This window comes from Ricinus communis, chromosome 6, assembly GCF_019578655.1.
Source record: "Ricinus communis isolate WT05 ecotype wild-type chromosome 6, ASM1957865v1, whole genome shotgun sequence".
NCBI lineage: Eukaryota > Viridiplantae > Streptophyta > Magnoliopsida > Malpighiales > Euphorbiaceae > Ricinus > Ricinus communis.
Genome location: NC_063261.1, coordinates 15,545,193 through 15,569,461, shown reverse-complemented (window position 1 = coordinate 15,569,461; position 24,269 = coordinate 15,545,193). Strand labels below are relative to the sequence as shown.

Sequence of the window (24,269 nt, the reverse complement as noted above, 5' to 3'; positions counted from 1 at the left end):
TTAAATAAAAAATATTAAAAAATAAATATTTCTATTTGTCAATATTCTTACTTTATTGTTAATAACAATGCATGAATTTAGTTACGATAGTGGCGGTGGAGATGAGAGGGGTTTGCAAGAATAATAGTTGTAAGAGCTACTTATTGTTTAATATATTTATTGTATTAAAATTATAAAACAGTTTTTACAACTATTATAAATTTTTTAATTATTTTTTTATTTATCAATAGAATGAAAGTCACTCTCTTATTTTTTTCTAAAATAGGATTAATTTGAGCTAATTATGGAAAGTTTTTGAGTTAAAAGTTCAAAAATTCAGAAAAAAAGCTAAATTAAATCCGAGTGAGAAGGCAATGACTAAATTGAACTTTATTCTATACAACTTCATTTAACAAGCTCACGTGTAGTATATATAAATATATAAATATTATTAAAAATAAATACACATGTTTATTAAATTAATTAAAAAATTAAATGTGCTTAAGAGATAAAAAAAATAAGATTTAAATGTATATAATATTAGATTAAATTTAAATTTAAATTGTTAAAATTTTCTAAATGATTGTTAGGTCCACAAATATGCATTTTGCCGGCCTCTTATTTTCATCTTCTTGATAATGGAATGAAGAAAACTCAGCTATCTTCTTGATAATGGTTAATTAAAATGATACTTTAATTCTTTCTCACCTTAGTAAATAAGAGAAGAAAATATGAAAACTTAATTTTTCGTCTTCTCAAAATAAAATAAAAAAATAAAAAAGTTAATTGTGATAGGATTATTAAAAAAATTTCTTTTAAACTAAATTCTATTTCAAATATCTTAAATTCTTAAAAGCATATAAATAAGAAGATAAAGAGTCTTTTATATATTAACTAAGAATATCCAGTTTTAGATATATAATTATACAAAACTCTTGAGATAATATTTTATCACTCATAAGTATTTTTTTGATAGGATTGATTTAGTTAGACTAACAAAAAAAAATAGTTACATAAAGGAGAAAACTAAATTACAGTAATGTGGTCGGGCATCACAGTGCTTTTTCAACCATTGGATGGAGATACGATGAATTCCATTAAAGGTTGGCTTTACCCTTTAGTAGGTGCAAACGATTATGTGAAGCACATTAGCACCGCCTACTTCTGTTCTTCGAACAAGGGATTCATGTCTGAAACCAATGTCAAGTGAACAACCTTTTGATATTGTCTGATAAATCTTAAACTGCTACTGGGGAATGTGTTATGATCTGACATGCTGGGCTTTTGTCTTGTTCTTCAATAAAATATTATCCAACTAAAAATATTGTAGAGGCAAATGCTTTCTATGTCATATTCATGTTCCATTAAATATTACCCAACTAACCATTATATGGAGGCAATCAAATACTACTTTTCTTTCTTAGCACCTTCCTCTTTCCACACCAACTTGATTTTACGATAAATATATGTAATCAATCTTGTTTTTGTTCGTATGGAAAGGCTCAGGACAAAAACAATAGAACAGAACAGAAAGTCTAGGTGTGCTTGCTAGACTATTCATATATTTTATTTCCTTTCTTTGAAATTATGTCGCAGCTGACAATTTGTTTTCTTTTTCTTCTTTTTTTTTAAAAAAAGAAAATAATGTAAGTGAGAATTCTGTCTCACAGCCACACCACAACAGAACTCAATAGTTTCCATCAACAATCGATTCTTTGCAATGGAGATCGCGCTTGCCGTTGGAGGTGCTCTTCTTTCACCTGCTTTTCAGGTGTTGCTCGACAAGTTGACGTCCATGGACTTGCTCAACTACGCACGCCAAGGTCATGTCCTGGACGAACTCAAGAAATGGGATAGATTGCTGAACAAAATTTATGCTTTTCTTGATGATGCAGAGGAGAAGCAGATGACAAATCAGTCGGTGAAAGTCTGGGTCAGCGAGCTTAGACACTTAGCTTATGATGTTGAAGACATACTTGATGAGTTTGACACCGAAGCTCGGCGACGCAGGCTCCTGGCGGAAGCCACACCCAGTACAAGTAATTTGAGGAAATTCATTCCTGCTTGTTGTGTTGGGATGATTCCAAGAACTGTTAAGTTCAACGCTGAGGTGATTTCAATGATGGAGAAAATTACTATTAGGTTAGAGGATATCATAAGAGAAAAGGATGTCCTGCATTTGGAAGAGGGTACACGAGGAAGGATCAGCCGAGTAAGAGAAAGATCTGCCACAACCTGTTTGGTGAATGAAGCTCAGGTTTATGGCAGGGAGGAAGACAAAGAGGCAGTACTTAGACTGCTGAAAGGAAAAACTAGAAGCTCGGAAATCTCTGTCATTCCAATAGTTGGCATGGGGGGCATCGGTAAAACCACCCTTGCTCAGCTTGTCTTCAATGATACTACGCTGGAGTTTGACTTCAAAGCTTGGGTTTCGGTTGGTGAAGATTTCAACGTTTCCAAGATAACCAAAATAATCCTTCAATCAAAAGATTGTGATAGTGAAGATCTAAATTCACTCCAAGTGAGACTGAAGGAGAAGCTGTCCAGAAACAAGTTTCTAATCGTCCTGGATGATGTTTGGACAGAAAATTATGATGACTGGACACTGTTTCGAGGTCCTTTTGAAGCAGGGGCACCAGGAAGCAGGATTATCATTACAACTCGGAGTGAAGGTGTGTCATCAAAGATGGGTACGACTCCAGCATATTATCTGCAGAAGTTGTCATTTGATGACTGCTTGTCAATATTTGTTTATCACGCTTTGGGAACAAGAAAGTTTGATGAATACTGGGACTTGGAAGAAATAGGTGCAGAAATTGCCAAAAAGTGTCAAGGATTGCCTTTGGCAGCTAAGACACTAGGTGGGCTTTTGAGGGGTAAACCGAATTTGAATGCTTGGATAGAAGTGTTGGAAAGTAAAATCTGGGATCTACCTGAGGATAATGGTATTCTTCCACCCCTAAGGCTGAGCTATCATCACCTTCCTTCCCACTTGAAACGATGCTTCGCGCATTGTGCAATATTTCCTAAAGATTACAAATTTCATTGGCATGACTTGGTTCTTTTATGGATGGCTGAAGGCTTATTGCAGCAGTCAAAAACAAAGAAGAAAATGGAGGACATAGGGCTGGACTATTTCAATCAATTGTTATCAAGATCATTATTTGAAGAGTGTAGTGGGGGATTTTTTGGGATGCATAATCTCATAACTGATTTAGCTCATTCTGTAGCAGGAGAAACATTCATTGACTTAGTGGATGATTTGGGTGGTAGCCAACTATATGCAGATTTTGATAAGGTTCGCAATTTGACTTACACTAAGTGGTTAGAGATCTCGCAGAGATTAGAAGTGCTGTGTAAACTGAAGCGCTTAAGAACATTAATTGTACTTGATCTATACCGTGAAAAGATAGATGTGGAGTTGAACATCTTGCTACCTGAACTAAAGTGCCTCAGAGTGCTATCTCTTGAACATGCTAGCATTACCCAATTGCCAAACTCAATCGGTAGATTGAACCATTTGCGATTTCTGAACTTGGCGTATGCAGGCATCAAGTGGTTACCTGAATCAGTATGTGCACTTCTCAACTTGCATATGCTGGTATTGAATTGGTGCTTCAATTTGACAACATTGCCTCAAGGAATCAAATATTTAATTAATCTGCACTTTCTTGAAATTACGGAGACAGCGAGATTACAAGAAATGCCAGTAGGGGTAGGTAACCTAACCTGTCTTCAGGTATTGACGAAGTTTATTGTGGGAAAAGGTGATGGTCTGAGGCTACGGGAGTTAAAGGACTTGTTGTATCTTCAGGGGGAACTTTCTTTACAAGGGCTTCACAATGTGGTGGATATTGAAGATGCGAAGGTTGCTAATTTGAAGGATAAGCATGGCCTTAATACGTTAGAGATGCGTTGGAGGGACGACTTCAATGATTCACGAAGTGAAAGGGAAGAAACACTGGTGCTTGACTCGCTGCAACCTCCGACACATCTGGAAATTCTTACAATTGCTTTCTTTGGTGGCACAAGCTTCCCAATATGGCTGGGGGAGCACTCATTTGTGAAACTGGTGCAGGTGGATCTTATCAGCTGCATGAAAAGCATGTCATTGCCATCGCTTGGTCGACTACCCTCACTTAGAAGGTTATCCATAAAAAACGCAGAAAGTGTTAGAACTGTTGGCGTGGAGTTTTATGGAGATGACTTGCGTTCTTGGAAGCCTTTTCAGTCTCTTGAAAGTCTGCAGTTCCAGAACATGACAGATTGGGAGCACTGGACTTGCAGTGCCATAAATTTCCCTCGTCTCCATCACCTTGAGCTACGGAATTGTCCCAAATTGATGGGAGAATTACCTAAACATCTCCCATCCCTTGAAAATCTTCATATTGTTGCATGCCCGCAGTTGAAAGATTCACTTACAAGTCTACCATCTCTTTCTACACTAGAAATAGAAAATTGTAGTCAGGTAGTTCTTGGAAAAGTGTTTAATATTCAGCATATCACATCCTTGCAGTTGTGTGGAATTTCAGGGCTGGCTTGCTTAGAGAAAAGGCTTATGTGGGAAGTGAAAGCACTCAAAGTTCTAAAGGTAGAAGATTGCTCTGACCTATCAGTTCTATGGGAAGATGGATGTCGGACACAGGAGCTGAGTTGTCTGAAGCGTGTACTGATTACAAAATGTCTAAACCTTAAAGTCCTCGCCAGTGGTGATCAAGGTTTCCCTTGCAATCTCGAGTTTTTGATATTGGATGAGTGTAAGAACCTGGAGAAACTGACAAACGAGCTATACAACCTTGCATCTTTTGCACATTTAAGAATCGGAAATTGTCCAAAACTTAAATTCCCAGCAACTGGCTTACCACAAACATTAACGTACCTTAAGTTTGAAGATTCTCATAAGCAAGGTTATCTTATGTATGGAGATGAACTAAATGATCCCGGACACATATATTGGTATAGTTCTGGGATATCTACATACGAACCCTCTCAAGAAGAAGGAAAGATGCTCATCTATATTTCAGATTTATTGCAATTGGAGTCGCTCTTGCAGAGCTTGGTTTGCAGTAATATCAAACACATCTCTATTCCAGTCTGTCAAAATGTCAAATGCTTTACAGATTTCAAGCACAGCCTCCTTCATCTCACAGGACTGACCATAACCAGTTGTTGTCGTAAGGAAATGCCTACTGCAATGTCAGAGTGGGGACTATCTAGTCTCTCTTCTCTTCAACGTCTTGAGATTAATAGGGTAGAAATGGTTTCATTTCCTGATGATGACGGCCGCCTACTTCCCACATCCTTGAAGCATCTCCTTATCAGCGAAGTTGACAATCTGCAGTCCATATCCAAGGGGATCCTAAATCTCACCTCCCTTAAAATACTGAATATCCATTCCTGCAAAAGTATTTCATCCTTGCCAAAGGAGGGCCTGCCAGTTTCACTTCAAACACTAGACATATCTTACTGTCCTTCCTTAGAGCATTACTTAGAAGAGAAAGGCAACTATTGGTCCATCATTTCCCAGATTCCAGAAAGACGTATGCTTTTTGGGGAAAATCCTTTCGTGTGTGTAATTCAGTAAGCAAGCATTTAAAATAGCTTGTCGGGTATGTCCATTCATAGTGGAGTCTTCACATGTTTTTTAATCTCAGTTATTAGATATAGATATATCTGATTAGCTGTTGACAAGCTGGTGATTTTTTTTTTCAGAAGTTCTTGGTGACTTATCCTCCAACAGAATAGCCTTAGCTGAGTTCCTGAAAGTTTTAAGCTGATGATGCTTGCTAAAGATTGGATGCACCGTTCATTTCTGAAATTAATGGGATTCTCCTGCTGTGCTAATTTGTCTACTGTTCATTATAGAACACATCAACCTGGCAATCCTGCCTATCTTACTCTAAAGTTTGCATAAATATGGAGATATGACTTTGCTTCTTTTTTTCTTTTGAACTCCCAAATGTTGTTGATGCTTAAATCGGGATTCGCCATTAACAGTGTATTCTGCTCCCATTATCTTTATTCTCTTGTTCAAAATGAAGATTCAAAAATATAAGAATATGTGAAATTTTTTCGGATTTGATAGCAAACTTGTCATCTGAAAATATTCTTTTACTGCCATTTTTCAGTAATTGCAAAATTGGCTACTTGTTCGATGACTGGATGAAAATGACCCACAAAAATAAAAGGGTGAGCTGTTAATACTGATTAGTCCTTTACTATTACAGGTAAAAAGTGTTGTCAATTGCAAGGAAAGGGCTTCTAAAGATTTTAGTTGGAAATTGATGCCTCGTAATTTTTTCAAAAGAATTTGAAGGAGAAAAGTGCTGCACACTAATGTAATTGTGCTGTTATTATTTAATTAAAAAATCACTTAAAATGTTCAAAATTATTTTTATAAATATTAAGATTAAATTACTCTAAAAATTAAATAATTATACTCTAATTTAAATTAGAACTTGTTCAGATTAAAAAGAGATTCTAATTTAAAATTAATAAAATATTAACAATTAATTTATATAATTTTTTAATTATATAAATTAAAAATAGTCTTAAAAAATTTATTTGTTACAATAAAATAAAATAAATTTATGATGAAATTAATTTTTAATCTTATTGTAAACTATAATGTATTATATTTTTAGTTTTAAAATTTTTTAATAAAATTGTTAATAATTAATTTATATAATTTTAAGTATATGAAGCAAAAATAGCTTTAAATTTTAATTAGATTACTTTAAATTATAATATCGTATTTTAATATTTTAAACTTTTAGAATCCGGCCATTCTATATTTTTGCTTAACAATATCTAAAAATTTACAGCATCCGCATATACAATATTTTTGTCAGCATCCATTTTTATTTTTCGGATTGAAGAAATTATGAAAAAACCAAAGATGAAAGTTACTGTCTTTCTTGGGTCTCGGGAGATTGAGGACGAGCGAATCCAAGTTAGGATTGAGAATAATTGAACCAAAATTGCTTTGCTAGAATTAATTTGGACTCAATTGGCAAAAAAACGTTTGAGGGGTGAAACAACCGTTTTTACAAGTTTAGGGACTAAATCGTTAAAATTTTTAAAACTTTTTACCCTTGAAGCTAACTAGCTTTACACAGTGCCAATTAACTATTTTTCGAAATTAGACGTCGTTTCACGTAAAAAAAAAGTTTCTAGCAGATATTTATGATAATTATTTGGACTTTAAATATATTCAATAATAATTATTGGATTTTATTTAATTTTAAATGAATATTCATTTAACTAAATATCTGAAAAAATTAAGGGATTTAATTAATTATTAATATTTATTTAATACATCTAGGGTTCTCTAAAAGCCTACCTCTATAAATACATCATTAAGTTCTAAGTCTAGGGAAACTACATGGATTATAGGCTACTGTTACTGAAAATACTAAAAACATACGTTCGATTAAGCATAGAGCTTTTTTGGTAACTGGAGAGCAAAGTCACTGAGAAAGAATTCTAGACTGGGAAACCTTTTTTGTGGAACGACAGAAGATTTTCTAAACTTAAGTAACGCTTTATTCTCAACCGATCCTTGATTCAACAGTCTCATCATCTCTAGAGACTCACAGATCAACAAACTACAAAAGGTTTCCCACGTCCAGCATCATCAACATCACTTTTCCTTTCAACTGGTTCTTATGTTTTTATGATTCTAGCAATATGATTAGGATATTTTTTTATTGTATTCTATATTTTACATTATTATATTAGGATTTCTTATGAATTAATATATTGTTAATTTTATTGGATTTTGAATCTGATAATATGTTTGCTTTTAGATTTTGAATCTAATAGTCAAATGATTAGGATTACATATTGAATTTGTGTATTCTTTATAGTTTTGCAATTGAATTAGATTTCTAGGGTTGCATGATTGAAATCTAAGATCTGCCTTCTATTAATTTTTTTTTTATTTTCTAGGGTTTGTATTATTTTTATGATTTCTGGCTTAATTTGATTTGTTTTGTTATGATTCTTGCTTCATTTTTTGAGTTTTAATCATGTTTTTACCTTTGGTGCATGTTAAATTGGATTCTAGGCGAGGGAGGATCGAGAAAAGATGCAAAACCAGCCGATATTTGTGTCTTCTTTTGTGTCGATTCGGCTCTACACAAATTTTGACCATATTTTGAATTTTTATGTGATTTTTAGTATTTTTGTACAATGTAACTTAGTTTATGCGTTAGTTGTAGGAGGGTTGTAATAGCTAGACTTAATTTTACTACACTTTATTTTTGCTTTATTTTGGATGTATGCCAAACATCTGCTATTTGATTGCCTAATTAAAATTGAACAATAGACATTAGCCTTAAAATTGGACCTAACATGAAAATTATAGTCGATTAGGTTAAAAAGATGATATATTGGGTTTAAATTTAAAATCCATATACACTTAGTGGGTTTTGTCATGCTTTAATTGAATTAATTAGGCTATATTAGATTTAATATCACTGAATTGAATTGAGACTTTTCATAAAAAATAGTCCATTAGGCTTAAAGGTTGAAAATTAAAACATAATTTATAATTGGGCTAGAGTAAGTGGGCTTTGTGCATAGTTAATTAATAAGTTAGGTTAATAACTTGAAGTATGGGTTAGGCTTTAATAAAAAAGGCTAGATTAAGGGGACCTCACATGTTGTAGTACTTAATATATAATATATAACTGTTGCATTTATAGGGAATAGCTCGTTAAACAATAAAATTAAAGACAAATATATACAAATAAGGAGGTTGACTTCTGAATCCATATCTAAATTTGTGACTTAAGCTTCCTTATGTAATCGATAAACGTTACTCATAAATAAAAGTGTCCCGTTGAATTACGCAGGTGGCGACTTCCATCTTCGCGCTAGTCCTAGTGACTAGTTAGCGTGTTCCCAATTAGGTTGAAAAGCCTTGCAATGCCGTAGTCGCTAAAAACACTTGAGTGCGCACCCAAAACCGTTGCCCATAATTTTTAAGTTACTATATAACAATATAGTCGACTTTTTATTAATTTATTCTTGTTAAATCAGTAGTTATAATTTTATATATATTTCTTATATCAATATGAAATATTGTTTCAGATGAAAATACTGTTGATTCTTTATAAAAATTAAATTTACTATTTTCGTGATACATATTAAATTTTTTTGTGATTCACATAAACATTCATTATTTATAAGCATAATATTCATTTATTTATTAATGGATATTTATCATTAATGAACACCATATTTATTAATCGATTCAAACTGGCATATAATACAAACATAATATAAAATGTCCTTACTTATTAGTAAATAAAAAAAAAACAAGCTACAATTATATTATAAATATTTATATTATGATAGAGATATTTTTTAAAATAAAATAAAGTTATCAACCAATGAACAATTAACATTTAAACAATAAATATTTAATATTATATTTAATATATATTTAGTACAGATTTAATCAATATAAATTATTTTTAAAAAAACATGCGTTAAAAATATGACACGCATTACCTGACCGGAATACAGTATGATGTGCGCCACGGACCAAAATTTAAGGCTCTATATAGCATCATATATCCAGAAAAAAAAATGTGTCACGTACGCTGAGAGGAGTGTAAAGAAAATGTGTTACGTACGCTGAGAGGAGAGTGCAAAGAGGACAAGCTTAGCATAAAAGAGGAAAAGGGGACCACATTTTTTAAGTCATGTTTCTTTTATCTTTTTATTTGTTGTAATACCTGCAATTAACATATTATATTTATTTTATTTTATTTTTCATTATTCTAAAGATAGTTAAATTATATTAATTTTTTTTAAATTATATTAATAGTTATTGTGGTCAGCGGTTTCGGGCGCGCACTCAAGTGTTTTTAGTGACTACGGCACTATAAGATCTTTCAACCTAATTGGGAATATATTAACTAGTCAGAAAGGCTAGCACGGAGATAGAAGTCACCACCCGGGTAATTCACCGGGACACTTTTACTAATGAGTGGCATTTCTTGATTCCATAAGAAAACTTACGTCACAAATCCAGAGATGGATCCTTCTCCTCTCGACCATTCTTTTTGCTTTTGGCCATTTGTTTTTGTTAGAAAGCTAACTTTCTGATTTATGTATTTTGATCTTTAATTTTAGTATTTAACGGGCTATTTCCTATAAATGCAACACATTATTTCTACATATCAAGAACTATAGCATGTGAGGTCCATCTAAATCTAGCCCTTTTTATTAAAGCTCAGTCCAATATTCAAAGTTATTAACCTAATGTGCTAGTCAATTATGTACAAGGCATACCTAGTCTAGTGCAATTACAAGTTATGTTTTAATAACCAAGCATGTTAAGCCGAATTAACTACTTTTTATGGAGAGGCATAATTCAGTGACCCTAAATCTAATATAGCCCAATTTTAACCTAAATAAGTATGGCAAAATCCATTAAGTCTACATAAATTTTAGATTAAAGTCCAATATGATATCTTATTACCTAATAAACTATAATTTCAATGCCAAGTCTAATTTTAAGGCTTAAGCCTATCTGATCAGTTTTAATTAGCAATCATATAGCATATATTTGGCATCCATCATAGATTAAAGCAAAAATAAAAGGACAGAAAGTAAATCCAGCTATTACAACCTGCCTACAACTAAAATTGTAAAGAAAATCCCTAAAATTAAGTTACAGTATATAAAATCGCCAAAAATACATCAAAACTCATAAATTAACCTAATATTATACACATCCGATCGGCTCACGATGAAGAGTTGATCGGCTCTAGGGGACTTCAGATGTCTTTCTTGTAATCTTCCTCAATTTCTCACATGCGAGCCAGTTTTTACATGCATAGAAGATAAAAATTCAATTAGAACGTATAAAATTAATATAGAAAAATGAAATATAACATGAAAAACCTAAAAAGGCATGTAGACCCTAAAACTAAATTGACAGTAATCAAATATGGAGTTCTAAGGCATAATCTAAATTTTAATTATACAAGCTTAAAATCTAATAGAAATATAAATCACTTACTTTTACTAATCACATTCAAGATCCAATAAATTATATTTAGATTCAAAATCCTACATGTCCTTCATATCATATTCAAAACCAAAAACCAGCATATTCATATTATCAGATTCAATGTCGAGCATGTTCATGTTATCAAATTCAAAAACCAAGAATATAAAAGTTATCCGTTTCAAAATCCAGAAAACATGCATATCATAAAAATATGTAAATCATCCAAAAAAATCTAATTCTAACACATATAACATTAAAAGAGATAACAACCATAGAAAGAAACCACAAAATCCTAACATGTTTCTAATAAAGAAAATAAGAAAAAAAATAAAAAAATTAGAAGAACAGAGAAAGATGATAATGTGGATGCTTTGAGACTTTAAGGTTGTCATTGTATTATGCAGATCCTTGAGTCTCAAGAGTAAATGAGGAATTTGATCCAAAGATGGGGTAGGAATCTAGAGTATTTAGTAGGTTTTGTGTTTACTTTTGGAAATTATAATATGTATATGCCAAAATCTTACTAATGGTTCTATACTCACTTGCCCTCCTAGCTTAGAGTTTTCTTTTCTATTTATAGGAGAAGGTTTAAGGAAATCCTATAGACTGAGATATATATTATAATTTGTTTGATAAATATCCATAATAAAAAATTTAGTTTTTGGACTTACAAAAGATGTTTAATGATAATTATGGATAACTATCGAAATATATGAAAACCATTAAAAATTCAAATAATTATCAATAAAACATTCTAGAAGATGTATTTTCATTTATTTTATCATTTTAAAGTGAAAAATATTAAAAAACGATGCAAAAATTCGATTTTTGGACTAATCGGCACTGCATAGAGCCAATCGGCACTGCACCAATCGACACTCCACAGAGCCGATTCGGCTTTATGCTAAGCTGATCGGCTCTGTGTACAGCCGATTGGATTAAGGAGTAAAAAGTTTTGAAATTATTTTACAGTTTAATCGCTAAACTTTTAAAAATTACTGTTTCACCCTTCAAACTTAATTTTTTCTACCAATTGGGTCCAATTTGATTCTAGAAAAGCAAATTTGGTTCAATTATTCTTAACCTTAACTAGGATTCTTTTGTCCTCGACCTCCGGAAACTCGAGAAAGGTAGTAACTTTCATTATAGATTTTTCCATAATTCCCTCAATATCTGAATCCGAAAAATGGGCGCTAAGAGTCATATTTTTTTATTTATTTAATTCTTCTAATTAAAATTATATATAATTTCTCTTAAAAAATTGCATTAAAATAGTTTAGTTTTTGTATTTGTTTAATTTCCCTAATCATAATTTTAGTATTATGGATATCAATAGAAAAAATAAAGAATTAAATTTTTATTTTGCATAAAACTTCTCAATATAATTTTTATTAATAAATTTTAATATTTTACATGTGATTTATTTAAATGTCTTTTAAGGATAATTTTACATTTTTATAAAATATCATATTTATATTTTATATCACATTGAATTTTTACTGTTATGCATGTTCATATATGATAAGTTGTAGGTTTATTAAACATAAATTGTAAATTTATTAGTAGTGAGATGTAAGATTCATAAAAAATTCATTGTTAAATATAATTATTGGCAACAAGATCGTGAAGTAGTATTTATTGGTTTATCAAATAAACGGTATAAATTCATTATTCATGAACTGTAAGTTCATCAGTTAACATATAAATCTGATTTTTAATTTATAAATTTCTGAATAATAATCTATGAATATCAATTAAACCTATAATTTACAATTTAGGAATCTTTTGATTTTAATCTATGAATCTGTATTTTTTTGATATATTTTTGGGCCATAATATACAAACATCAGATAATGCAATAAACCTATAGTTTATAATTTATGAACCTATTATTTTTAACCTACGTATAGTTTTATGATTTATAGTTTTCACCGATGAATTTGTATTCATAACTTATAATTGTATTTTATAATTTATAATTATGAATATGAAATTAATTTTAGTGTCTCTTTGTTATTAGATTTTAAGAAATTTATATATTATTATGTAATGATAAAAATAATTTAAATTTAGATTTTGAAAAATAAGGTCTAATATATTTAAAATATAAATATATATTAAAATATGATTAGATTTTATACTTTTTAGAAAAGTTGAATCGTTAATAATGTTGATGTATAAAATATTTAATTAATATAATATATATATCCTTTAAATGTTAGTATCTTATTAAAAAATAAATTTAGTATTGTAATAAAAATATAAAATAATTGGAAATATACAATTAAATTAAAAATTTATAGTACATTCATAATAATATTATAATAAAATTGAAACCAAAATAATTAAAACTAATAATGAAAGTATAAAAAAAGACAAAAAAAAAAAAAGAAAGTTGAAGGAAAAAGAAACAAAGAAAAGCGGAATGGCGTGATCTAAAAATCTCTAATTTTTTGAACTTTAATTTATGAATCTTAGGTGTACTTGTAATAAGCCTTTAGTTTATAATTTATAAACCTTTTATTTTTAACCAATGAACTTATAGTTTTTTTAATAAATTTTTGTAATATAACATATGAATCTTAGGTATATATGTAATAAACCTATAGTTTATAATCTATGGTCCTATTATTTTTAACCTACAAACCTGTAATATTTATAGTTTTTTTACTAGGCAAAAATCATAATTAGGCTCTTGAATTTATGTGTTTAGTGAATTCACGCCTCTCATGTTTAAATTGGTGTAATTAGCCCTTCAACTATTAGTGTTGGTGTGATAAGCCACCTAGTTAAACAACCGTTAACGCGTGAACAATAGTTTCTATATATATATATATATATATATATATATATATATATATATATATATATATATATATATATATATATATCTCATCATGTGAATAGTAGTTTGTATCTAAAAGAACACATTATTTTGTTTTATTCTCAATGTAAAGAAACTTAATGACAAATTATATCCCTAATTGGAAACATATCATGCAATTGAAAGAGAAAGAAAAGCCTAATTCACCGTTCATTTCTTATCCAAATCATGCTCACTTTTAAAAATGTCAAAATACAACTACACAAACCCAAATAACTGCTCACTTCAAACCAAAAACTCCGAAAATAATTAATCCATTTACAATCTCATGAGGATAACCCAAAACTTTCTCCCCTAATTGTTCTCCGTCCTTGCCACCATCAATTTCCATATGTACACCTCAAATAAAAGATCCCTAGAACTACTTCCTCCTTCTATATATGTACTCTGAGTTTGGCTTTGAAATGCTAATAAACTTTCTAGTTGAGATGTCATTAAGCGATTTCTTCTTCTTCTTCACCATAGATTTTCAATTTCAAAGAGAAAGTCCTTCCCCATACCAATTGAAAGCAACAAACCTAACCCTAAAATCCCAAATCTCTATTATTTAAGTCATATCTCATAGTTTTCTTTTTGTATTCATAAGTACGAAAACCATTATCAATTAATAGACTTAACAGCAACAATGAAACTACTGTTCACACACTAATGATTGTTTAATAAGGGGTCTCGTTACACTAATGCTAATAGTTGGAGGGCCTAATTACACCAATTTAAACATGAGGGGCCTAGATCTAAAAAATGTATAAATTCAAGGGTCCAATTATGGCTTTTGTCTCTATACTAATGAACTTATATTCATAACCTACATTGTGTTTCATAATTTATAATTATGAAAATGAAAATAGTAATTTTAATGTTTCATTGTTATTATTAAGTTTTAAGAAAATAAAGTATCATCATATAATGATAAGAAATAAATAAAATTTAAATTTTATGAAATAAGATGTAATATAATTTAAAATATAAATATATACTAAAATGAGATTAAGTTTTATATTTTTATGAAACTTTAAATCATCGATAAAGCTGCATGTATATATAAAATCTAATTTTAAGAAATGGTATTTTTCTTATAAAAATGCTAGTATATTATTTATTAAAATAAAAAGCATAATAATAACTTATTAATAATAATATAATAGAAGACAGCTTGTAGCATCTAAAAGTAAAAAAAATAAAAAAAATCCACACAGGGGTACTGCGTGCTAGGTGCACAAAAAAGTCATGAATTCAGTAACAACTTATTTCATACTTCTATTTAATGATGGGCCAAAATCGTTACATTTTTAAAAATTAACGGCTTAATTGTGTTAAAAATAATAATTTAAAAATCAGTTTCTCACATCAAATTTTAGTAACAAAAATGCAGCTTTTTCTGTGAAAAAAAAAATCATCCAAAGCATATTAGCATGGTTAATCGATCTTGTTTTGTTCATAAGGACGAAAACAATAGAACAAAAAGCCTAGTGTGCTTGTTAGATTATTCATATATCTGATCTACATTCTTTGAAATTGTGTCCCAACTCACAAATTCATTTTTATTTTAATTTTTTTTCAAAAATAATGTAAAAGAGAAATATCAGAGATCAAGAAATAGCCATGTGATGATGATGGTTTAATGATCCAATATAGTCGGCTACCAGCAGGCAAGGCGGCTCGGCGAGATACGCTACTAAAATAATCATATAGTATAATCTAGAAAGTAAAAAATTGATCAAGTTAAAATTGAGAAAACACCTATACATGTCATTGATGAGCTATTGGATGAGTTAAATAGAGTTTCTTTCTTTTCTAAGCTTGATCTGAGAGCTGGTTCTCAGCAGATTAGAATGAGATATGATGACACTCATAAAACAACCTTTAGAACTTATAGTGGTCCGTTATAAATTTAAGGTGATGCCTTTTGGGCTTACCAATGCCCCAACCACCTCTCAAGCTTTGATGATATTTTAGTTTATAGTAAGGATTGAGATTCACATTTTGAGGACTGTATTTGAAGTATTAAGAAAGAATACCTTATTTGCTAAGAAGTCTAAGTGTTCTTTTGGGCAGGAGCAAATAGAGTATTTGGGCCACATAATTACTAGAGAAGAAGTGTTAACAGATCTAAAAAAGCTATAGTGAGATAGCCTAGACTTGTTTCATTGAAAGAATTGAGAGGATTTTTAGGTCTAACTAGATCTTATAGAAAGTTCATAAAGGGTTATGAACTAATTAGTAGACCTTTAACTGAATTGCTTAAGAAAGACAATTTCAAGTGGTCCTTAGCAGTTGAATCTGCAAAAGCTCATTTTTATTGGTCAGGGCTTAAACAGGATATCACTCAGTATATAGCTGCTTGTGACAACTGCCAAAGTGTAAGAGTGAATCAGTAGCATATCCTGGTCTCTTACAACCCCTTCCAATTCCTTCTCAAGCATGGTTGTCTGTCTCTGTGGATTAATAGAGAAACTTCCAAGGTCTAGGGGTAAGGATGGTGGTAATCGACAGGTTTACAAAGTTTGGTCACTTCATTGGTCTTTCTCATCCATTAGATGCTCCTAAAGTGGCTAAGGGATGGTTTTAATGGGGAGGGAGGGTACTGTTACACCTGTATAGTTAAATTGGTTAGCTAACGTGGGCATTGGTGATTGATTAATTATGTTATAATAAACATTTTCTGTTTATAAAGAATAAGTTAAAAATGAGGCTATGAGTGTCGTGGAGGTTAAAATTTGTTTTTTGTAACAACTTGATTGTCTTATATGGCAAAATGAGACTCAATAGGTTGTAGGCTATATAACATAGGATAGTAATTCTCTTACACTTAATATAAAAGTGAAATTACAGACTGTGCAAAATAGAAATAGAATTAATTTTATTAGAATTAGAAATAAATTAATTACAATATAGAATTAGAATATAATAAAATTAATAATTATTGATTAATTATAAAGATATTTTAATCGGTAGAAGAATTCCTCCCAGGTAGAGAGACATAAAATAATTAGCTTTTAAAGATTTTAATGGACAAAAAGAAAATGATTAACTTAATTACATAACAATGAATAGCAAAAGGGTAAGTGATTGTGTTAGAGAGGATTTGGTTTCGTTCGATGAGAAAACACAGCAACAGCTAAAACAATCACATAATCATTAACGTTTGGCATAATTGGAAAAAAAAAAATTTAATACCAAATCAGATAAACATTAAAATAATAAAAAGAGAGAAATTAAATAAATAGAATCTTTCCATCATAATAAAAAAAAATAAAGGTAAATTAATTTGGATGATTAATTGATTAAAGATTTCATATACGGCATCCTGTGGTCTGTCACAACAATTTCCTGACAAGCCGTTCAGGAGGCATGAAAGATCAACAATGGGTCAAACCATGCTACTTGAATTTTCAATAGCAGCCATGTTTAGACAGTTTCTTCCTTTGACTGTAGACTGAATATAATCTTTCAACAGCCAAATCCTATGAATTTTAATTAGTTCTTTCTTTTTTATGATGCCATATAATAATACTGAATTTCCATTTTTATATGTTCAATTTGATTATTACCCGCAGCTTTTCTAATTTAATCAAGATTTTTAAAATTACATAAAGGAAATTCAACATATTGCCATATAAGAACTCAACAGTGTAACACACACTCAATTTTTGTTCCATCTCAGTACAAATAACGAAAAGATATTAACTATCTTTTTTCTCAATTTAGTAAATAAATTATTTGTTAAAAGGATCAAAGTGATATAAAGGAGGAGAAAAAAAAAACCTAGTTTAATTTAATTTATATTTAAACTTTAGGTCAATCTTATTTTTGAATTGTTAATTTATATTTCTGTGTTTTTTGTTATTTTATTTGGTATTTATATAATTATTGTGCATAAAATTTTTTTTATATACGATAAGATGTTTATGTAATTATCATTTTCAGTTGGGATTTCGATTAACTACCTAATACCTTTTAGATTACTATTTTTATTTAAATTTATTTTTATAAATATCATTAGCTATTTAGTTTAGTTATTTTAGTTATAAATATGATATTTATGTAAGTATTTTGAAATCTCTCTAGGTGAATACATAAATATCCTTTTATAATTCTTTTATAATATTAATTGTTATTTAATCTCAGTAATTATAAGATTTCTCTGAAAAAATACAGCTCTTTTATTTATTTTAATAATATTTTTATTTGTAACAATAGCAATACATTGTACAACAACAATAAGAATATAAATTACCCAAGGCAAGAGCAATAGCAAAAAAAAAAAAGAAAAAGAATTTAGATTTCTTAATTTTATTTAAATTTTTTATCAGAATTTTTCCATGTTTTCTTGTTCTCCGTTTCATCCAAAATTTTCCCAATGGCTTCTTCAAATTATTATGAGAAGAACACTGTCGTCCCCCTTAGCCAAAAGCTGTTGCTTACATCGTCCCATGCTTCTATAACACAGAAGATGAAGGCCTTGACGGTACAAGAGTTGAAGGCCAGCTCAAGCACTTTTACCATGGAAACCAGGAAAAATTTCCTGTCTTCGTCTACCAATATATGTTATTTGCCATTAAAAATAGAGAAATTGTCAGTAAGGAAGCCATGGCCAAGATGCAAAAACACCAACTTGGGTCTAAGAAGGGACAACTCATTGTCATTAGAAAGGAAGTTGTAACCAAGGAGGTCATGTATCAAGTCAAAGAGGTTTCCTGCAAGGAGAAGAAGAGAATGAGCATCAAGAATGACAAGGACAAGAAACAAATCTAACACAAGCCTTGGGTACCAACTACTCCTACTATTTTCTTTTTGTTTCATTAGATATCATTACTGATGCTTATCTTTCTTGAAATTTGCGTTTTCTGAATCGGATTTCACTTTGTAATTAATTGTGATACAGGTACTAAAAAAAGGAATTTTTTCATACCAAATAATTTATTAAAAACTAATTTACAGTAATGTGGTTCGGATCACAGTCCTTTTTCAACCATAGAATGGAGATGGGATGAATTCCATTAAAGGTTGGCTTTACCCTTCTGTAGGTGCAAAGGATCATGGAGAGCACATTAGCACCGCCTATTTCTGATCTTCGAACAAGGAATTAATGTCTGAAACCAATGTCAAGTGAAGAACCTTTTGATATTTTCTGTTAATTCTTAAACTGTTATTGGGGAATGTTCTAATTTGACAAGCTGGGCTTTTGTCTTGTTCTTCTCTAAAATATTATCCAACTAACCATTATATGGAGGCAATCAAATACTACTTTTCTTTCTTAGCACCTTCCTCTTTCCACACCAACTTGATTTTACGATAAATATATGTAATCAATCTTGTTTTTGTTCGTATGGAAAGGCTCAGGACAAAAACAATAGAACAGAACAGAAAGTCTAGGTGTGCTTGCTAGACTATTCATATATTTTATTTCCTTTCTTTGAAATTATGTCGCAGCTGACAATTTGTTTTCTTTTTCTTCTTTTTTTTTAAAAAAAGAAAATAATGTAAGTGAGAATTCTGTCTCACAGCCACACCACAACAGAACTCAATAGTTTCCATCAACAATCGATTCTTTGCAATGGAGATCGCGCTTGCCGTTGGAGGTGCTCTTCTTTCACCTGCTTTTCAGGTGTTGCTCGACAAGTTGACGTCCATGGACTTGCTCAACTACGCACGCCAAGGTCATGTCCTGGACGAACTCAAGAAATGGGATAGATTGCTGAACAAAATTTATGCTTTTCTTGATGATGCAGAGGAGAAGCAGATGACAAATCAGTCGGTGAAAGTCTGGGTCAGCGAGCTTAGACACTTAGCTTATGATGTTGAAGACATACTTGATGAGTTTGACACCGAAGCTCGGCGACGCAGGCTCCTGGCGGAAGCCACACCCAGTACAAGTAATTTGAGGAAATTTATTCCTGCTTGTTGTGTTGGGATGAATCCAAGAACTGTTAAGTTCAACGCTGAGGTGATTTCAATGATGGAGAAAATAACTGTCAGGTTAGAGGATATCATAAAAGAAAAGGATATCATGCATTTGGAAGAGGGCACTCGAGGAAGGATCAGCCGAGTAAGAGAAAGATCTGCCACAACCTGTTTGGTGAATGAAGCTCAGGTTTATGGTAGGGAGGAAAACAAAAAGGCAGTACTTAGACTGCTGAAAGCAAAAACTAGAAGCTCAGAAATCTCTGTCATTCCAATAGTTGGCATGGGGGGCATTGGTAAAACCACCCTTGCTCAGCTCGTCTTCAATGATACCATGCTGGAGTTTGACTTCAAAGCTTGGGTTTCGGTTGGTGAAGATTTCAACATTTCCAAGATAACCAAAACAATCCTTCAATCAAAGGATTGTGACGGTGAAGATCTAAATTCACTCCAAGTGAAACTGAAGGAGAAGCTGTCTAGAAACAAGTTTCTAATCGTCCTGGATGATGTTTGGACAGAAAATTATGATGACTGGACACTGTTTCGCGGTCCTTTTGAAGCAGGGGCACCAGGAAGCAAGATTATCATTACAACTCGCAGTGAACGTGTGTCATCAAAGATAGGTACAATTCCAGCATATTATCTGCAGAAGTTGTCATTTGATGACTGCTTGTCTATATTTGTATATCATGCTTTGGGAACAAGAAATTTTGATGAATACTGGGACTTGGAAGAAATAGGTGCAGAAATTGCCAAAAAGTGTCAAGGATTGCCTTTGGCAGCTAAGACACTAGGTGGGCTCTTGCGGGGTAAACCAAATCTGACTGCTTGGATAGAAGTGTTGGAAAGTAAAATCTGGGATTTACCTGAGGATAATGGTATTCTTCCAGCCCTAAGGCTGAGTTATCATCAGCTTCCTTCCCACTTGAAACGATGCTTTGCACATTGTGCAATATTTCCTAAAGATTACAAATTTCATTGGCATGACTTAGTTCTTCTATGGATGGCTGAAGGCTTATTGCCGCAGTCAAAAACAAAGAAGAAAATGGAAGATATAGGGCTGGAGTATTTCAATGAGTTATTATCAAGATCATTATTTGAAGAGCATAGTCGGGGATTGTTTGGGATGCATGATCTCATAAGTGATTTAGCTCATTTTGTAGCAGGAGAAACATTCATCGAGTCGGTGGATGATTTGGGTGATAGCCAATTATATGCAGATTTTGATAAGGTTCGCCATTTGACTTACACTAAGTGGTCAGAGATCTCACAGAGATTAGAAGTGCTGTGCAAAATGAAGCACTTAAGAACATTAGTTGCACTTGATCTATACAGTGAAAAAATAGATATGGAGATAAATAATTTGCTACCTGAATTAAGATGCCTGAGAGTATTATCTCTTGAACATGCTAGCATTACCCAATTGCCAAACTCAATCGGTAGATTGAACCATTTGCGATTTCTGAACTTGGCGTATGCAGGCATCAAGTGGTTACCTGAATCAGTATGTGCACTTCTCAACTTGCATATGCTGGTATTGAATTGGTGCGGAGAACTGACAACATTACCTCAAGGCATCAAGTATTTAATTAATCTGCACTATCTTGAAATTACAGGGACATGGAAGTTACAAGAAATGCCCGCAGGGATAGGTAATCTGACCTGTCTTCAGGGATTGGCGAAGTTTATTGTGGGAAAAGCTGATGGTCTGAGGCTACGGGAGTTAAAAGACTTGTTGTCTCTCCAGGGGAAACTTTCTTTACAAAGGCTTCACAATGTGGTCGATATTGAAGATGCCAAGGTAGCTAATCTGAAGGATAAACATGGCCTTCTTACGTTAGAGATGAACTGGAGTGATGACTTCAATGATTCACGAAACGAGAGGGATGAAACACTAGTTCTTGACTTGCTGCAACCTCCGAAAGATCTGGAAATGCTTACAATTGCATTCTTTGGTGGCACAAGCTTCCCAATATGGCTGGGGGATCACTCATTTGTGAAACTGGTGCAGGTGGACCTTGTCGGTTGCACGAAGAGCATGTCATTGCCATCACTTGGTCGACTACCCTCACTTAGAAGGTTATCCATAAAAAATGCAGAAAGTGTTAGAACTGTTGGCGTGGAGTTTTATGGAGATGATTTATGTTCTTGGAAGCCTTTTCAATCTCTTGAAAGTCTGCAATTTAAGAACATGACAGATTGGGAGCACTGGACTTGCAGTGACATAAATTTCCCTCGTCTCCATCAGCTTGAGTTTTGGAATTGTCCCAAGTTACTGGGAGAATTACCTAAGCATCTCCCATCACTTGCAAAGCTTCATATTGTTGGTTGCCCGCAGTTGAAAGATTCACTTACAAGTCTGCCATCTGTTTCTACACTAGAAATAGAAAAATGTAGTCAGGTTGTTCTTGGAAAAGTTTTTAATCTTCAGTATCTCACATCCTTGCAGTTGTGTGGAATTTCAGGGCTGGCTTGCTTAAAGAAAAGGCTGATGTGGGCAGCCGAAGCACTCCAAGTTCTAAAGGTAGAAGATTGCTGTGACCTATTAGTTCTGTGGGAAGATAGATGTCGGACAAAGAGGCTGCATTGTTTGAAGCGTGTTGTAATTACAAGATGTCCAAACCTTAAAGTTCTCGCTAGTGGTGATCAAGGCTTGCCTTGCAATCTTGAGTTTCTGGTACTGGATGAGTGCGAGAACCTGGAGAAACTGACAGATGAGCTATACAGCCTTGCACCTCTTGCACATTTAAGAATCAGAAATTGCCCAAAACTTAAATTCCCAGAAACTGGCTTACCAAGAACATTAACATACCTTCAGTTTGGAGATTCTCATCAGGATGATTATCTTATGCATGAAGTTGAGCTAAATGATCACCCTCAGCAATATTGTTATAATTCTAGGATAGGTACATACCACCCGGCTCAAGAAGAAGGAAAGATGCTCATATATATTTCAGATTTACCGCAACTGGAGTCACTCTTGCACAGCTTGGCTTGCAGCAATGTCAAACACATTTTGATTCCAGTCTGTCAAAATCTCAAATGCTTTACAAATTTCAAGCACAACCTCCTTCATCTCACAGGACTGACTATAACTGGTTGTCGTCGTAAGGAAATGCCTACCACAATGTCTGAGTGGGGACTATCTAGTCTCTCTTCTCTTCAACGCCTTGATATTACTGAGGTAGAAATGTTTTCGTTTCCTGATGATGATGGCCGCTTACTTCCCACATCCTTGAAGCATCTTTCTATCAGTGAAATTGACAATCTGCGGTCCATATCCAAGGGGATCCTAAATATCACCTCGCTTAAATTATTAGAGATCCGTTCCTGCAAAAATATTTCGTCCTTGCCAGAGGAGGGCCTGCCAGTTTCACTTCAAACACTAGACATATCTTACTGTCCTTCTTTGGAACATTGCTTTGCAGAGAAAGGAAACTATTGGTCCATCATATCCCAGATTCCGGAAAGGCGTATGCTTTTTGGGGAAGCCCCTCCAGCGTGTGTAATTCAATAAGCAAGCATTAATATAGCTTGTTGGGTATGTCCATTCACAGCAAACTCTTAAGATTGAACCTTTTTTTTTTAATCCCAATTATCAGATATATTTGATTAGCTGTTGACAAGCTGGTGATTTCGTTTTCAGATGAGCTTGATGACTTATCCTCCAACTGAATATCCACAGCTGAGTTCCTGAAAGTTTTAAGCGGATGATGCTTGCTAAAGACTTGATGCACCCTGTTCTTTTCATTTCTGAAATGGGAAATGAAAAGCGATAGACTTAGCCTTAGCATTAGCCATTAACCATGCATGTATTCTGCTCCCATTATCTTTATTCACTTGTTCAAAATGAACTTTCAGAAAGGTAAGAATATGGAAAATTTCTTGGGATTTGATTGCAAACTTGTCATCTGGAAATATTTTTTACTGCTTTCATTCTTCAATAATTATAAAGCTGAAAATGATCCAAAAACAAAAAAAAAAAAAAGAATTTGTGGGTTGTTGATACTGATTGATTGTTTATACCATCACGGGTAAAAATGTTGTCAATTGCAAGGAAAGGGCTTCTAGAGATTTGGTTGGAAATTGTTGAGATGTGGGTATTACCTTACAATTTTTTCAGAAGAATTTGAAGAAGAAAAGTACTGCATACTATTCTTATTTGATATAGTACATGTATAAGACAGCTATACATTTTAACATAATGCAATTGGACAATCAATTATCAGTTGCTGGAGCATTATCATGTTAGAAATTCTTCTCTCATTTCCGTTAAATTTCTGCTGCACCTATATTGTTATATTTTTCTTGAAACTAACAAAAATTAAGCATCAAATATAAGGCTTCTCCTGGAACTAGAATTTGTGTCCTTCATGGTGGTCCTAATATATCAGCCACTACGTTCTCTTTGAATCTCAGGTGGACATTTTAATAGTGACAGCCCCACAGATAATTCTGATGTGCGTGCTTCAT

General features: G+C 32.2%; 2 protein-coding genes across 6 annotated transcripts; both read left to right on the top strand.

The window, feature by feature from the left end:
* Positions 1-886: 886 nt before the first annotated feature.
* LOC8287695 (putative disease resistance RPP13-like protein 1) lies at positions 887-6,059 on the top strand. The gene is made up of 3 exons (XM_048375849.1): positions 887-1,518; positions 1,618-5,588; positions 5,692-6,059. The coding sequence occupies exon 2, from the start codon at positions 1,700-1,702 to the stop codon at positions 5,561-5,563; it is 3,864 nt and encodes a 1,287-aa protein (XP_048231806.1). The 5' UTR covers positions 887-1,518; positions 1,618-1,699; the 3' UTR covers positions 5,564-5,588; positions 5,692-6,059.
* Positions 6,060-18,526: 12,467 nt separating this feature from the next.
* LOC8262167 (putative disease resistance RPP13-like protein 1) lies at positions 18,527-24,024 on the top strand. Of its 5 annotated transcripts, none has more exons than XM_048375847.1 (3): positions 18,527-18,659; positions 19,400-23,337; positions 23,443-24,024. In XM_048375847.1, the coding sequence occupies exon 2, from the start codon at positions 19,450-19,452 to the stop codon at positions 23,311-23,313; it is 3,864 nt and encodes a 1,287-aa protein (XP_048231804.1). In that variant the 5' UTR covers positions 18,527-18,659; positions 19,400-19,449; the 3' UTR covers positions 23,314-23,337; positions 23,443-24,024. The 5 variants fall into 5 exon arrangements, with proteins under 5 accessions (XP_048231804.1, XP_048231803.1, XP_048231802.1 ...); XM_048375846.1 differs by having other exon boundaries at positions 18,534-18,659; positions 19,368-23,337; XM_048375845.1 differs by lacking the exon at positions 18,527-18,659 and adding an exon at positions 19,138-19,268 and having other exon boundaries at positions 19,368-23,337.
* The last annotated feature ends 245 nt before the right edge of the window (positions 24,025-24,269 follow it).